Source organism: Armigeres subalbatus, chromosome 2 (assembly GCF_024139115.2).
Source record: "Armigeres subalbatus isolate Guangzhou_Male chromosome 2, GZ_Asu_2, whole genome shotgun sequence".
In the NCBI taxonomy this organism is placed as follows: Eukaryota; Metazoa; Arthropoda; class Insecta; order Diptera; family Culicidae; genus Armigeres; species Armigeres subalbatus.
The window spans coordinates 21,690,729-21,708,489 of record NC_085140.1 but is presented as its reverse complement, the minus strand read 5'-3'; the positions used below and the strand labels follow the sequence as shown (position 1 = coordinate 21,708,489).

The 17,761-nt window shown below is 41.0% G+C and overlaps 1 protein-coding gene across 6 annotated transcripts in view; it reads right to left on the bottom strand.

The window, feature by feature from the left end:
• LOC134218148 (serine/threonine-protein kinase N) overlaps positions 1-17,761 on the bottom strand; it is a 320,062-nt gene that overhangs the window by 32,722 nt on the left and 269,579 nt on the right. Inside the window, exon 1 of one of the 6 annotated variants that reach the window (XM_062697033.1) lies at positions 9,716-10,047. The exons of the other annotated variants lie outside the window; for them this stretch is intronic. Coding sequence (XP_062553017.1) covers positions 9,716-9,817 — 102 coding nt within the window. The 5' untranslated portion in view covers positions 9,818-10,047. Of the gene's footprint in view, positions 1-9,715; positions 10,048-17,761 lie in introns of those variants that run through there. 6 annotated transcript variants of the gene reach the window in all.

Genomic DNA, 17,761 nt, shown 5'->3' with positions numbered 1-17,761 from the left:
AAAAATTCGAAGATTATTAATATTACGTCACACCAATAAAGGTATGTTTACTCATTCTAAACGCAGACGATATTAACTAACATATAGGAGGAGCAACTAGTCTCACAATAGACTCAGCAATAAGTCCCGCAGAGAAACACTGACCTTACGAATAACAATGATCAGAAATCAACAGGTTGCACACGCAACAGCCCAAATATATGACTTCCCTTGGCACATTCTTTTCTCAGCATCCCTTCGTAGCGGGGAGCTAATATCTATTATGACCGTTACCTTCGCACATCATGGACTTGACTGCAATAAAATCAAACCATCTCGTAAACAAAGCATAAATCTACCCCAGAATAGAATCCCCCACGACTAATCGATATCCAACAATATACAACCGCGGCTCTGAGATAGTCTGGTTTGATCAAGCAACAACGACCAATAAATAGTTTACCCAACATGCGCGGCCAACAAGTGACATATGAACGCGGAGTAGAGCCGCCAGACGGACTATGCGACGGCCCCCAGTCGTTCAAATTTTCAGCTGTTCCGAAAAGCAAATCGTAGACATACATAGCAGCAGTCTAAAGTAAATATTATTTTAAACATAAACCAATGAATGCGGCGTCTACTATTGCGATTGACGCCGACATCGACAACGCGTGTCGACCGATGCGGGAAGATACTAATTCACATCAGCAACAAATGATCTTCATATTTCGTCGATATTTTTCCTGGGGATGGGAGATTAAGAAGACACCGACTAATTATTGGGACTGGGTGCGGGCTACGGGGCGGCCAACTAATGGGCGAAAACCACACAACAAGCTGGGAATGATTGCGAAACGATGTCGGCGATGGCGGCGTGTATCAGTAAGTAGTTTGTCTATGGTTAGGGACGTAGGACCCGTGTCGTTGGTATCTAAATATCTATTGATATACGCCGGTGAATGTGGTGCTGAGAATAAGAGTTATGTTAAAGCGGATCAATTGTGATACCACATTTTAATGTAAGCTGACTTCAGCGAAGAAAAATCTGGAATGGAAATTTACAATATCAAAACTATTCACGAAGACCTCCTGAAGCCCGAGTACTATTCTTGATCCTGAGATCAGCTGCATGAATTACACCGTTCCCAGAAAATCACCAGCTTTAGATTTATTTTCTCGTTCACGTCTTACGGAAACGGAAACACCCAATGAGGATCTATATCAAGGCTTTCATATATCACCATATATCACGTTACGACCAATCTGCAGTAATTTACTTAACAGTATCCAAACCAAATTACCCACTAATATCAAACGGCATCACCTTTACAAAATTATCACCTTCTGGGTATCAAAATCCAGGGGACAAGTATCTTCCAATTTTCTGATACCCAATACACAACCAGTCAAGCCGTACTGTCTTTTGTATCATCGGAGTACCTTCTGTACCTTTGATGGGTTGTGCGAACTGCTTCTTCTAGCGCTGAGAAGCGCTGCCCAGTTCGGCTTCCTCACAATTACAGTGCACTAATTATTGAGTTCAAGTTGATGTAGTATGGATATTGCAATAATTTGCTGAACCTCAAACAATTAATGCAGAGCCAGCGACCCACGATCCTAGCACTACGTAGTAGTAGTAGTTTGTTTGTTTATTAAGGCTCGGACTTTTTCAAACAACATTACAGAGCCGAATGCTACATTTAGAAAAATAACCATTTATTGTTTACACAAGAACTTTTTGCCGTGGAACGTGCTCATTGAATAGTAGATCTTGTTGAAGCAAATTATGCCCGACGGCGCTGGCTTGACTCTTGTTTCATTGGCTTCTCTTTTTCATGACGACTTTGAAGTCAATTACCAATTTCTAGCAGTTAGGAATCCCTGGATGGAATCAATATTAATATCGATCTCTTGCTTCTATGAGCCCTTTAGTGTCTGCTGAATCAATATGATCTCCGATAATTTCTTCTTCCAGTTCTACAATTTCATTTTTCACCCGATCCTGGTTTCGCCACCGTTTCCCCTTTTTTTTGGTTGGACAAGAGCTCTTACGATGTTCGGTAGCCTGACAAAGAAAACATATGTGTTTCAAACCGCCATAAAACATTTTAGCAACCCGTTTACCAAACACAATCGACAGTGGAATTGGCTCATCCACATACATTTATATACGCCATTAACGTCAGTGGAAACTTGATCCAATAATAGGTTTGCAGGAAACCTCTCACGAACAATGCGTTTAGCCTTTCCGTATTTGTTGACCATCAATAACAAATCGTCATCGCAAATTTTTGGTTTGACATCGGAATTGTTGAGGTAGTGAATTCACTATCTCGCGGCCATCACGAACACTTTACCTGTTTTCCATTGGCATGACTAAAATATCGAGGCTTTGAATTCTTTCGTGGCGATTGCCAAATCAATACGAACTGGTATAGAACAATTAAATCATAATAACACCGCAAAACTGATAATACACAAAAGTCCGGCAGAACGCACCTGCATGGGCCATATAAAACCTATGATTTTGAGGGTAGCACCCTCAGCAAAGGATTCTGCAGCTGACTTGGTCAATCATTATGGCATCGATATCCTCATCAAAGGTTCTCCTTTGTTTATTCGTTGCCAAGTATAGTCTGCTTCCTTTCGTATTATCATCTATTCTTGCAATCAACTTCCAATGCTTGTTATCCTAGACAAAAACACCTTACCAGAAACATACAACACCGTTACATGGGATGGGAAACTGATTTCAGAGAATCTCAACTCGGATTCAGAAAGTATCTTAATGATTTCAAAGGAAATCTAATTCAGATCCCGAAAGGCTTACTTGCATTCCAAAGAAATCCATACTCGGATTACGAACTTGATTTTCAAAGCAATTCCACCTCGACTTCCATACGAATCCAAACTACAATTCCAAAGGAATCATAACTCGGCTTCCAAATGAATCTCAACTAGGATTGCAAAGAAATCCAAATTCAGATATCAATAAAATCCTAACTCAGATTGCAAAGGAATCCTAATTCAGATTCCAAAGCAATCATAACTAACTTTGGAATGGAATCCTACCTCGGATTTCATGAGAATCCTAACTCGGATTCCATGGGAATCTTAACTTCCTCGGACTACATAAAAAATCTAATGGAAATGTAATGTGAGCCATAGGAATCCTAATTTAGATTCCATAAGAATCCTTACTCAAATTCCATAGAAATCCCATCTAGAATTTAACAGGAATCCTAAATCTGTAAGGCAGATTGTTGAGTTGTGACGGCACATGGCCACCATACCGGTGAGTAAGGTCATGAAGGTTGCCGACCCGAAGAAGTGGAGAGAGCCAGTACCGTCCACAAGTGAAGGTACTTTAGTTTAGTCTGGAGAAAGGCGGCTGCGGCCAAAAAGAAAGATTCTCGTAGAACTAAAGGCACATCGTCCAAATGACGCGGCACCCCAAGAGATGAAGGTGAGACCGAAGTCTGGAAGCCCATAAGAGGCCCAGAGAAGCTTTCAGACTTAGGAGATGATGTCACCTGCATGCGCAGAACGCAGGAAGGTGAAATGATTCTCGTCCTGAAGCGGGATGCTGCACGGCAGAATTATGTGTATAAATTAGAGGTAATCCAGTATGATGTGCTGGATAAGATTACCGAAACGCACTGAGAAATAAAGACACAGGAACACCGTCTTCGACTAGAGATCGTGTTTATTTGAATTCATCACGATTTGACAGATGTAGGGAGACTTGAATAAATTTTAAGTTTTTCCCATACAAATTTCCATATAAACATAAATTGACTTCGCGCCACCCCTAAATGGCCACCGAATTGCCTGAAAAGGGACTAGCGATTGGAAACTCGGTCCCAAGCAACGACGTCAAAATCATCATAGGAGATTTGAACGCTCAGGTTGGCCAAGAGGAGGAGTTTAGACCGACTATTGGGAAGTTCAGCACTCACCGGCTGACGAACGAACTAAGACTAATTGATTTCGCCGTCTCCAAGTATATGGCCATTCGCAGCCTCCCGTATCGGTACACCTGGAGATCACCACTGCAGACAGAATCACAAATCGACCACGTTCTGATGGACGGCAGGTCTCCGACATTATCGACGCGTCAGGACATATCGTGGCGCTAACATCCACTCTGACCACTATCTGGTGACTATGACAAAACTATCCGTCATCAACAATGTTCGGTACCGACGACCGCCGCGATACGATCTAGAGCGACTGAAGCAACCTGATGTCGCCATTGCATACGCGCAGCATCTCGAGGCATATTCCAGCAGTCCTCAAGAGGGGCCCCATCGAGCTCACCTTCTTCCGGCAACGCTGTCTCGAGATGCTGCGCGTATGCAGTGGCGACATCAGGTTGCTTCAGTCGCTCTAGGTCGTACCGCAGCGGTCGGTATTCGGGTGCTTAGTACCATCTTTGGCGGTGTCCCTAGCAGCACAATTCTGACTGATTTGGTTGCAGCAACTCTAATGTGACTTGATTTGGTCACACCTAAGTCACAGTAACTTGTCTATGACAAGTGTGCTGCTCGGAGTGCAAGAAGACGGTGTGTGGCGGCGAAAAATTAACCACGAGCTCGCTCAGCTCTACGGCGAACCCAGTATCCAGAAGGTGGCTAAAGCCGGAAGGGTACGATGGGCAGGGCATGTTGCAAGAATTCCGGACAGCAACCCTGCAAAGATGGTGTTCGCTTCCGATCCGGCAGGTACGAGACGGCGTGGAGCACAGCGAGCAAGGTGGGCAGACTAGGTGCAAAACGACTTGGCGAGCGTGGGGCGCATTCGAGGATGGAGAGAGTGTTATCTGTTTAGATGTAAACTAAACAAATGAAAAAAAAAAAATAATAACATTACACCCAGTGATCCAGTGAAGAATTTTTCAATCACGAAAAGTTTCCTCCTTTCCGGAGCGGGAATCGAACACACACTGATTATAGCGAAAGTCAATATATTTCTGTAGCTGCTATGTCCTTTAAGGTGGATATTGAACAGTATAAAAGTATCTTACTATTGCGGCAAAGTTAAACGGATTAAAACCGGTCGTTTTACCCTTGACTAAAACCGGTCAACAGATAGCTTTAACTCTTGGGCAGTTGACTGGGCAGCCGTCTCACAAACGCCAGTGGAGACATTCTGTTAAAAACGCAAGCCGAGTTCCAAAGCTCCATTATTGTCAGATCAAATTTTTAAATCCCGCCGCACTTACCAATTTTCCCGATAACCAAGCCTTTTCCGGTAGCCGAGCTGTCATTCGCCCTCACCAGGAGTGATCAAAACCTTTCCCCTGTCAAAATTCTGTTTCTCGGTTTGGCCAACCGATCCTGGTCTGACCAAGCTTTTCCGGACGAATGACGGCTAGGTCTCGTTAATGTCTCCTCTCGAGATGCATTAGCATTGTTACGGTGTAATTCGTAGATTGGACACGATTGATACTCATGTTTTACTTTTGAGATCCTTATCTAAAATTCTATCAGAAATCAAGAAGGGGAGTGGTCCTTAATTCTAGTCTTAAACAAAAATAACAAAAAAGCTTGAGGATTACTACTCCTGGCCACACCCATCTTCACCGTAACAAGGGAGAGGAAGGAAGTGTTGGTGTGGTACTTACGTAAAGAGGGGTGACCGACTTAGCGGCGCCCTCGTAAGTACCAGGGAGTTGGATGATGAGGAAGGTATTCGTTGGGTCAGGATTTGCCTGTAGCTGGCAATGTAACCGTGGTGGATCTTACCCCGTAACACACCACGTAAAAGCGTTATTATTTATTTATTTATTCAGACTAAGGCCGAAGTGGCCTGTGCGGTATATAAGAGTCTTCTCCATACGGCTCGGTCCATGGCTACACGTCGCCAACCACGCAGTCTACGGAGGGTCCGCAAGTCATCTTCCACCTGATCGATCCACCTTGCCCGCTGCGCACCTCGCCTTCTTGTGCCCGTCGGATCGTTGTCGAGAACCATTTTCACCGGGTTACTGTCCGACATTCTGGCTACGTGCCCGGCCCACCACAGCCATCCGATTTTACCAGCGTTACGGGTTCGTTAATGTCTCCTCTCGAGATGCCTCCAAATACCAACTAATCTCCCTGACCTACTGCGCCTCCAAAATGATCAAGAGATTGGTAAATCGCTAAGCGATAAATTCGAAACAGATGGACTGTTCGACTTTCAGCATAGCCAGGGCGGTTATGGAACGGGTACTTACTTTCCCGCTCTTGAGGACATCCTCCAGGACGCCTTCGAACAGGGAAAACACGCCGACCTTCTATCGCTCGATATTTCGAAGGTGTTTAATCGCACCTGGCCACCTTTAGTCCTGCAGCAGCTCTCTGAATGTTTCTGGCTATCACCCTACTTCTATTTGCCATGTACGTTTTTTCCGTTTTTTGCCAAAAGATGATGATATTTGTGGGCCTCTTCGATAGGGTTTTGTTTGGCCGCTAGTAAATGCTAGTAAGTTTTGTTATCTTTGCAGATACGTATTTTGACATCAACTGTGAGGTCGTTTTTAGTGAGTTCAGTGCGTGATTTCTCTTGTTTCGGACAGCAGAACGATGGCGCGATCGGCCGAAATATTGTGTTCTGCATTGCGCGCCCGGTAGGCCGGTAGTTAGTGTGTACTACTTTTCGCGCCCGATTCATGGCTAGGTAAAATCACTATGTATAAAGAATGGCACGGTCGTATCGCTTATCAGAGTGAATCCAGATCCAACGATGCCTACCAATTAACTGATAATCCTTCCTGTGGTTTTTGTGGAGACGCAGAGGTAAACACGGTCTTCAAATAGCAAAAACCACCTACTAATATTCCTTCCTTCTTCCTAACTGACTACAAGGACGTGGCCGGCGCCGTTATTGATCATTTGAATTTTAGAGTCACTGAAACATGCACACTGAGAATGCTTGAACAATCCCAAGCAATCCTTCAGTTGACTCCTTGTGCAATTTCACTGATTGTGGGCAATCACGGAGTAGCAACCATAAATATGTGTAGTCAGTCAAAGCTAAGCTAAGCTAACTGTGAGGTCGTTTTTAGTGTCTTGTACTTGACTCGACTTGAAATACGTATCTGCAAAGATAACAAAACTTAGTGGAATTAAATGGAAAGTACTAAACTCGTCTCAGATGGTTGAATACATTTCACTAAAAAAAGGCCGGAAATATTTTTTCTAAAAATATTTTTTCAGACTAGAGAGACAGAGAAGGACTTCAAGGACGCCCGCAGCAACTTGAACTACGTAATAAAGCAAAGGTTTTGATGAGGTGCGCAAGAAGGCGAACGATATTCCGTGGTAAATGTATGTAAATATGTGTATAGTTATGGCTAGAACTAAAGCATGCTTCATAAGAAGTCCCCGAAGATGTTAGCCACCATAGTGTAGGCGGTTTTTTCCGTACGAGTCCTTCGGTGCAGTACCGCTAGTGACGAACGATTAATTCATCGTTGTCAAAAAAAAAACTGGACAGACGGTCATTACCCAAAACGTCATGTGTTTTTGAATTTCCCTGTGCGATATGATAAGTGGGCATCAGGACTAATGTAAATGTAAACAATTTTGGTTTCAGTGGGTCGGTTAGGAACAGTTAGAACTTCCCAACCCTTCACTACTTGTATTATCTTCTCAGCCTCAGATGTCTGATTACAGATTTCCGTCTACCCTCCCTAGTAACATTTTGGTTTTATGCTGGTTTTATATAAGTCATGAAGATCATACTATTCCATACTTCCTATGAAATGTTTGATTTGAATGTGTTCATAATTATTGGAAAATTAAATTAATTTTCATTTAAATTCATATCTCTTACTTACTATGAGATTGCACTTCTCCAGACTATTCAGGCTATAGGCTCTTAAAGGCACTATGTAGGTTACTTTTGTTATATAAGTTTATCGTGTAAGTCGATCAATTTTGTCATAATTTTGAACCGTATTATCGCGCAAGATTACTTCATTACGAAATTGCAAGAAAAAATCTGAGCGAATTTAACATGCACTCAGATCAGTTTTCAAGGTGTGTTTAAAACCGTTAACAAAAAAACTGATTGTAATCAATACTTTGAAAGATATACTGCCGCTAACTGCAAGCCAGTCCCTTATGTGTATATGACATCCGTAGACAGATGGGACTGACTTGCGGTTAGCGGCAATATAGGGTAAAACCAAATCTAGTCCTCGCAAAGAGCGAAAATGGTTTCCAGTAGTTGCATCACAAGGTTTCCAGTAGTTGCATCACAGTATGCGTACACACTTGACTCATTTCACAGTATTCGGTAAATTTTACCGAAATCTCAACAGCAGAACTGTTCGGTAAATATTTTACAGATTTTTTGTAATTTTTTCCATTGTTCAACTGTCAAAATCACCGAAAATCAGTAAAATTATTTACCGAACAGTTCTGCTGTAAAATTTTACCGAATTCGGCGATTTATTTTAAGTGTGTAGATTATTCAGTTGATTCAAAAGTAGGCTAGATGTACCAGTTGTGGCTAAAGCACCAGTTGTCGCACTAGTGCTTTATATGCTAAATGGCCAATCAAATCATCGCAAACCAAGTTCATATCGATAAAGCATATTCATATGATACGATAACACCTTTGATCTCCTTTAAAACAAGCAAAGCATAATTGTAAAAAATGTTTTTGCTTAATTTTTGACGTCCTTTGCACCAGTTGTCGCACTAGTGGTCCCTATTTGGCCATTCCCATAAGAAAACAATGGGATTTTCCAAATAAGGAACCAAGATTAAGAATAGTGCCACAACTGGTGCATGCGTTCCTATTATGGATTAATTAATTTTGAGGACAATAACAAATTTTATTGTGGTTTTCACAGCTGTTCTAAGGAGCAGGAAGTAAAACCTTCCTCTTGATATATAAAGTTTACCCACAAGCCTTTTACTTACTTTTAAAAAAATAGTTGTTCTTATGTATGGCGACAATGGGTACACCCACCCTATAAGATTGCTAATGGCGTTCATGTTCGCGTGATTAACATCTAGGTTACTCCGACCTGGAAGCCAAAGTACCGGTACTACAAGTGTCAAATCGATGTTGGTGATGAAACCAAACATGCATTACAACATGATGCATAAATTATGGCCAATTGAAGCTTGTTGAAGCATGAATTAGCAAAATAGTTTAAGGTCACTACTGACGGAATCCAAGTTTCAAAGTGCTCGCGTTTTCGGGGGCACACTACTCGATACGGAGGCAGTGCACAACTGTCATTTTTGTTTAATTAGCTTTGCTGCGTCGCAGCATGCGTGAAAATATAAAAATGACAGTTGTGCACCGCCTCCGTATCGAGTGGTGTGCCCCCGAAAACGCGAGCACTTTGAAACTTGGATTCCGTCAGGAGTGACCTTAAATGACTACAGCGCCACTGGCATTCTAGTACTTATGCTTCTACTGATTATTCTCCGGTGAAAAACTCACCATAATCATGGCCTTTTTATACCCTAAATAAGTGTTCTCTACTTCTAAGTAAATATGTTCAGGTATTCAAAAGCCGATTGTACGATTGGGAACATTTTTGTTTGTTATTACGGTTTCTGGCCCACCGTGGTTTCCCCATCGGAGGGAGGTTATTTTTGAAATTTTCGCACACAGTATGGCACTACCCCCACACTGGCTGCATTCCAAACAAACGAACGACAAACACCGAGGCTATGTATTAACAATGTATCCCAAATCATTGCACGCACCAAACACTGGCACTGACCTCTTCATCAACAGGCGGCAGCAGCGGACGCACTTCTGTGGACCTTCTGCATCCCTTACTCTTCTTAGGTTTGCTGCTAGTCTTGCTCCGAATCCAGTTCATCACACACCCCGCTATTGCTGACACCCGTTCAAGTCCAAATCCGCCGGAACGACCGTCGGAACTTGACTGTCGCGAAAAACAACCCGACTTGCGCGCGCGTAAGCAACCCTTCTCCCGTCGGGTGGTTTCGACAACTTCTTCCAACGGATCACACTACCGAGAGGAACGCGCGTGGCGCTTGGAGTGGACGACAACAATAGCGACGGTGACTTCTTACGCACGCGATTTCGACCGCGAGATTTGCGCGTGACGGATTACCGAAAGGAAATAGTTCGCGGCTGATACAAATGGCACCCAGCAGCAATTCCGCCGATTGGAACAAAAAAGCCAAAAATAAATAGATTTTCCGCATATACAACAACCTACCGAGCGGCGACGACCGTTCGACTTATCACGGTGTATTCCGCATCGTTAGAATCGAAAAAAAATCTTCGAAATTAGATTCTTGAGATTATGATTCAGACATTAACGAAGACGAAACAGAATAGCCCACAGAAAATACAATTGCTGAAATTGTTATAGTAGTTTGAGGCGTAGATATAAAATTAATAATTGATTCAATGTGAGCAGGACTCAAAAAGTCACTGTTGCTGATTGAGAATAAAAAGAACAGTATTCTGGAGACGTGATTTCGCAATAAATAACTGCACAAGGCTTGAGTAAACAGTTCAACAGTACCTTGATGTCTCGCACATAGACCAAATTAAATTCAAGCATTTATTCAAATATCCTAAATATTAAAAATCCTAGCTTTTTAGTGGAATGTCTTCGCTGTTACAGTCACATACGACCTTACTGTTGAGGTTAAACTGCGTATTTTAACCTTCTGAGACTCGCTGAATCACTCATGCAGTCTCGCCTACATTGTGTACAACAAGCGTGCTTTTTCGTTAGTGTTGTACTTTTTACAACGGTGCGAGTCCTTGACCGTCAAAGATTACAATCAAGTTGTGGAGTTACTTACAATAATTCCGCTAATGACAAAATGAGATGTTGCTTGATGGTTCGTATTTAATTTGTACATATAGCATATTTATACCTTCAACGTTTAACCTGTAACAAATCGGTTAACGGAGCACCGTGCCGTCTCGATAAACAAAATAGCAAAATGTGAGAGATCGCCGGAGGCCACCGCAACCAATACTTGTGACCACCGCATTAGGTCGCGAATTTCGCGGCATTTACTTGATACTGTGCCACCACCTATCTCGGTCGACAACTTTTTGGCAAACTGTTTTCCTACGGTCTACGGTTTCGCGATGGGAAACAGAATCGACCACCACTGACGGGGCAAAACAGCATCATCGGTTGATCGTTGATAGCTCCATTCCGGTGACTGATTTCCCCGCAGATGTTGATGGTGACCGTCCGCGTGGGTGCAGTTGGAAAGGTTGGCCAGGGAATGGCAACTGTTGCTGACGTTGAACATACCGTGCAACAGTTGACAGATTCATGATATAATGTGGGATGGATGGGATAAATAGAAACTGCTTTTATAAACAGTTTGGTGAAACTGTGTACAAAATTTTTGGAAAAAATCTTTATAACATATTCGTTTTATTGATACGGATTAGTATCGATAATTGTACAGTAACTCAGCGTATAATGAATAGCATAACGCGGTATGCAGACTGCAGAGGGATGGGCATGGGATCAACCAGTACGTAGCGGTTTATACAAATACGAGTGTCACGAAGAGGACGATAAATGCCTTAATTTGCGTTTTCATTTCTGTTTGTATTACACTAAACCAATTACTGAAGGCGGTTCTACGAGTTGTATCAATTTTAAGGTGCTCGAGGAATATCCAGATAGGGTAAAACGTCCTATCGTTGTGGTATGTCCTAATGTTGCGGTAGTGTTTAAATAATCCATCATGGATATAATAGCATCAAACACAATTGTGTATCCGCTAAAATTCTTCGAATCAACCACTAGAACACCTTTTGTTTGACAAAATTCCGTTCGAAATGACGAAAAAACAACATTTTTCATAAACATATTACTTCCTTTGGAGTAGTGCGGTAGTGCTAAGGTCCTATTATTGTGGTCATATTATTTATCGCTCTCCATAAGAAATACGAGCAATACCGCAACAATAGGACTGACCTTCAAAAAATTTCGCAACGATAGGCAACTGCGTCCCATTATTGCGGTAGTTTGTTTTTATTGTGATAAAAATAAAACAACATAAGTTTAGCACAATTGACGTAATATTTACGAAACTAGAGTTAATGAGCATCCTATTTAAATTACTGCAATGTAAAAACAGATAAACGGTTAATTTTTTAAGAATTTTTGAAATCAATTTTATTTCGGCGCGGCGCCTAACCCCTCCATAATAGGTCGTTTTACCCGTCTGATCGTCTGATTCGGACTATTTTCTACTGACCACCACAAAGCATAACGGAGCCGAATTTCTGGAATTTTTTGAAATTTCTCTGGAATTCTTCACAGGATTCTTTCGTAATCCTGAACAGGATTATGACGAAATCTGGGTTATCGGAGTCCGGAACAGGATTCTGTTAAAATGCTGAATCGTATTCTGTCAGAATCTCAAACAGGATTTTGTCGGAATCCTGAACAGCATTCTGTGGAAATCCTGAACAGGTGCCTGCCGAAATCCTGAACAGGTTTTTCTGTCGAAATCCTGAATCGAATTGCAAAAAGATATTCTTTCGGAATCTTGAACAGGATTTTGTGGAAGTTCTGAACGGTAATCTGTTGAAATCCTGAACAGAATTCTGTTGAAACCCAACAGATTTTTTTTCCGGAATTCTGAAAAGGATTCAGTTGAAATCCTGAATAGGATTTTGTCGGAATCCCAAAGGGTTCTATCGGAATCCTAAACATGATGCTGTATAAATCCTTAACAGGATTTTGTCGGAATCCTGAACAGGATACTATCGGAATCCTGAACAGAATTCTGTCGGATACCAGAAAGAAATTTTGTGGGAATCCTGAACAGCATTTTGTCGTAGTCTTGAAAGGGATTTTGTAGGAATTTTTAAATGATTCTGTCGGAATCCAGATAAGAATCTTGAATCCTGAATATGATTCTGCCGGAATCTCAAACAGGATGCTTTCGAAATCCTGAACTGGATTCAGTCGGAGTCCTGAAATTTCAGAGTTCAAATTCTGAACAGAATTCTGTCGGAACACCGAGCATTATTCTTTAGTAATTCTGATCATGTTCTGTACAAATTAGGAACAGGATTCTTTCGGAATCTTTTACAGAATACTATCGAAATTTTGAATATGATTCGGTTGGAATCCTGAACGAGATACAGTCGGAATCCTCAAAGGAGTGCTGTCGAAATTCTGGAGTCCTGAACAGGTTCTGTCTGAAACATGAACAGAATTTAGTTTGAATCCGGAACATGATTATGTCGAAATCCCAAACAGGATTTTGTCGGAATCATGAATAGGATTCTGTCGTCGGAATCCTAAACAGGTTTCTGTCGGAATCCCGAACAGGATTTAACCGATTTATTGATCATGATTCTGGCGGATTCTGAAGAAGAATTCTTAAAAGGATTCAATTGGAATCCTGAGCTGAATTCTGTTGGAATCCTGAGCTGAATTCTGTTGGAATCCTGAGCAAGATTCTGTCGGAATGCTGAAAAGGATTCTGTCGGAATCCTGAACAGGATTCAGTCGGAATCTAGAACAGGATTCAGTCGGAATCTCGAACAGGATTCAGTCGATTTATTGATCAGATTCAGCCGAATACAGAAAAGAATGCTAAATCCTGAACATGATTCTGCCGGAATCTCGAACAGAAATCTGTCGAAATCCTGAACTGGATTCAGTCGGAGTCCTGAACGGAATTCTGTCGGAACCCCGAGCAGTATTCTTTAGTAATTCTGGTCATGTTCTGTACAAATTAGGAACAAAATTCTGTCGGAATCTTTTACAGAATACTATCGAAATTTTGAATAGGATTCTGTTGGAATCCTGAACGAGATGGAATCTGACAGTCGGAATTCTCAAAAGAATACTGTCAGAATTCTGGAATCCTGAACAGGTTCTGTCTGAAACATGAACAGGATTCAGTTTGAATCCGGAACAGGATTATGTCGAAATCCCGAATATGATTGTGTCGGAATCATAAATAGGATTCTATCGTTGGAATCCTAAACAGGTTTCTGTCGGAATCTCGAACAGGATTCTGCCGATCCATTGATCAAGATTCTGGCGGATTCTGAAGAAGATTCGGAATTCTTGAAATGATTCAGTTGGAATCCTGAACAGGATTCTGCCGGAGATTCGGTCGAAATTCTGAGCAGAATTTGGTCAGAATCCCAAACAAGAGTCTGTCGGAATGCTGAAAAGGATTTTGCCGGAATCCTGAACAGGATTTTGTCGAAATCCTGAACAGAATTCTGTCGGAATCCTGAACAGAATTGTGTCTAAATCCTGAACAGGATTCTGTTGGAATCCCGAACAGGATTCTGTAGGAATTCTGAAGAGGATTCAGTCGGGATCCCAAACAGGATTGTGATGGAATCACAAATAGGATTCTGTCGGAATCCTGGACAGGATTAAGTCGCAATCTCGAACAGGATTCAACCGATTTCATGATCAAGATTCTGACGGATTCGGAATCATGAACAGGATTCTGTCGGAATCCTACATAAAATTCTGTTGGAGTCCGGAACAACATTTTGTCGGAATCCTGAATGAAGTGCTGTCGGTTCCCTAAACAGGTTTATTCTGGACAGGTTTTTGTTGGAATTTTGAACATGATCCTGTCGGAGCCCTGAACAGTAGTCTGTCGGTGTCTTGAACAGGATTTAGTCGGAATGTTGAAAGGAACGTTGTCGGAATCATGAACAATATTCTGTTGGAATACTGAATAAGTTTCGGTCGGAATCTCAAATAGGGTTTTGTCTGAATCCTTAAATGGATTCTGTCGGAATACTAAACAGGATTCTGTTGGAGTCCTAATCAAGATTTTGTCGGAATCCTGAAAAGGATTCTGCAGGAATTCTTTATGCGATTCTGTCGGAATACTGAACAGGATGATGCCGAAATCTCGAACAGGATCCTGTCTATATATTGACCAAGATTCTATCGGATTCTGACCAGGATTTAAAATTTTGCAGACGGAGTTCCTAAAAGGATTCAGTTGGAATCTTGAGCTGAATTCTGTTGGAATCTTGAACTGGATTCTGTCGGAATCCTGAACAAGATTCTGTCGGAATCCTGAACAGGGTTCAGTCGGAATCTTGAACAGGGTTCTGTTGGACTCTAGATTTTTCTTTCGGAATCCTGAACGGGATTCTGTCGATTTATTTCACATTCTGTCCGAGTTTTAAACAGAATCTTGTTAAAATCATTAACTAGGTGCTAGTTTTACGTTTTGTTCGAACTACTTGCTTGAAGAAATCCTAACGTGCAAATTTATGACAAATGTTCAGCTTCTGATTTTTAAGAATTTAACGGTAAATCTCACATGGGAAATTATATTACTCAAATTTTCAGGGAAAAAAGAGGAATAATAATATAATAAATTAACAATCATTTGTCATTAACTCAAGAATTTTGTAGAACAACGACTGTTGGGGGAAACAGTATTTTTATGCACTTAAATGCTTGAAAATCACTTTAACAAGGACAAAACTTGAACGGGACGAATCGCAATGTCCACAAGACTTGTAAAGCACACCAAAAGCTTCCGTATAGAGCTTGTTGCGACAGTTTTCGACGTTTATTTCTCTTGTTAGATTTTTTCCAAAATTGAAAATAGCCCTAAAACACTAAATCGACTTGAGCCACCTCGAAATTTTATCCGAATAAGCTGAAAATTTGACAGGAAACTTATTTTAGCATAAGAATTGTGATTCTGGGCTGACCGGTTGAATTTTTGATACTTTTTGAAAACATGAAGAGGTCTACTCAACACCTAAGCAATCTTATTTTTGCCTTTCTCGTGCAACAAAGTTGTACCGAAAGGCTATAATTTCACTCCAAAATTGAACTTTTTATAGAAGTCTCACCCATGGTGTTAAATACCAATCGACTCAGCTCGTCGAACTGAACAAATGTCTGTCAGCCCGTGTGTATGTGTGTGTGTGCACACTAGGGTGGCTCAAATTAGTATGGGAAAACCTTTTTCAATTCTTTTGATGGGCCGCCCTCTTATTCGGTTCTATTTGATGCCCTTATGCTCTGGACAAAATTTCAGCCAAATCGGTCAACGTTTGGGCGGTGCTAAACTCGTTGGAAGTGTATATGAAAAAATGTATGCAGAATCATCCAAAAACAGTAAATCGGATGGCACAACTTACGATGAAGAACTATGATACTCATTTAGATCTTGAAAAAGTAATACAGAATGTTATGCAGAAAACCGCGAGAAGATTAGAGTTTGCCCGGCTAAGTTATTAGCATTTCTCTGAAGTGGGGTTTGAGCAAATTTCGTTTCTTTTACCTTTAAAAAGAAATAAATTTACCCCTACAACACTCCAGTAAAATGCGAATATCTTTGCGTAATAAACTCTAATCTTCAGCATAACATTCTGTATTTAATTCTACAAGAACTGAATGAGTATCATGGTTCTTGATCATAAATTGTGCCGTCTAACTGCAAATCACTGTTTTGGATGTTTCTGCATACATTTTCCCAAATAAATTTCCAACGAGTTTAGCACCGCTCAAACGTTGACCGATTTGGCTGAAATTTTGTCCAGAGCATCAGGGCATCAAATATAACCGAATAAAAGGGCGGCCCATAAAAAAAATTGAAAAAGTGTTTTTTGAGCCACCCTAGTGCACACGAAAACCAAAAAACATTAGCCACTTTTTCATTTAAGTAATTCTTAACCAATTCTCTCGCAACAAGTTACATTCGACGGGGAACAAGTCCTAGTTGATCACTATGAAATATAATCACGATCGGTCATTGCGTTCATAAGTTATGAAGAAAATGGTCTGTTAAACCATATAAGCTTGGTTGCGTTTGCAAGAGCCGTGAAGTAGGCATTTTTTTATGTGTATCACACTAAGGCGAAACCAAACGATTGAATCGAGAAAGGCATCGTCACCGCTAGGTGGATTAATCTGGGTTTTTCTCAGAGAACAGTGCTATGACGTGGAACTTCTTTTTTACATAAAAAGCACAAGAGGAAGCGTCTATTTGCAACATCTTGCGGCTACTGTCGGAATCCTGAACGGGATGCTATCGGAATATTGAACGTAATTATGTGGGAATCCTGAATAGGATTCTGTCGGAATCCTGAACAGATTTCTGTCGTTATTATGAACAAGAGTCTGTCTTAAACAGGATAACACCTTGAAGATACAATGAAAATAAAAATATAAAAATCCTTGAGATTTGAATCCTTCTACTACAATTTCTTAGTTATCTAGGCTTTATTTGGAGATTTTGCCTACAAGTGCGGGTTGTTAAAAATAGATTGCTGCTCAGCTGAGTGTCTAGTAACATATAATAAACATTTTGGCAACAGCAATGATCCGAAATGTTATTTTCATGCAACATATCTGCTTTCTGATATGAAACATATTCATTCAAGAAGGCAGTTGCGAGGCAGATTACGACATCAGTAGAACGGAAATCAGGTAACAGGTATCAGAACGTCGGCTCTGGCGGTACGTTCCCCTACAAATGGGGGATTTGTACCTCGCATTTTAAGCCTATATAATCATTTACTCGTAATAGGATAAGGTTTTGGGATGGGGATAGATACCGAAAGGCAAGAAGAAAAAAAGGAAAAAGGTATGATAAAACGCTAAAGCGTAAAAGCATGAAGCCAGTGTGTGTCCGTGTATGTGTGTGTGCGAAAACCTTTGTGAAAACCTTTTAAAAAAATACATCTTTTACAAAAGAAAATTCTTTATTTAAAAAAACATTAACAAATTTTGTGATAAACTATTAAAGTGGAAATAATAATTACAATTCAATAAACAATAGTTCGCATT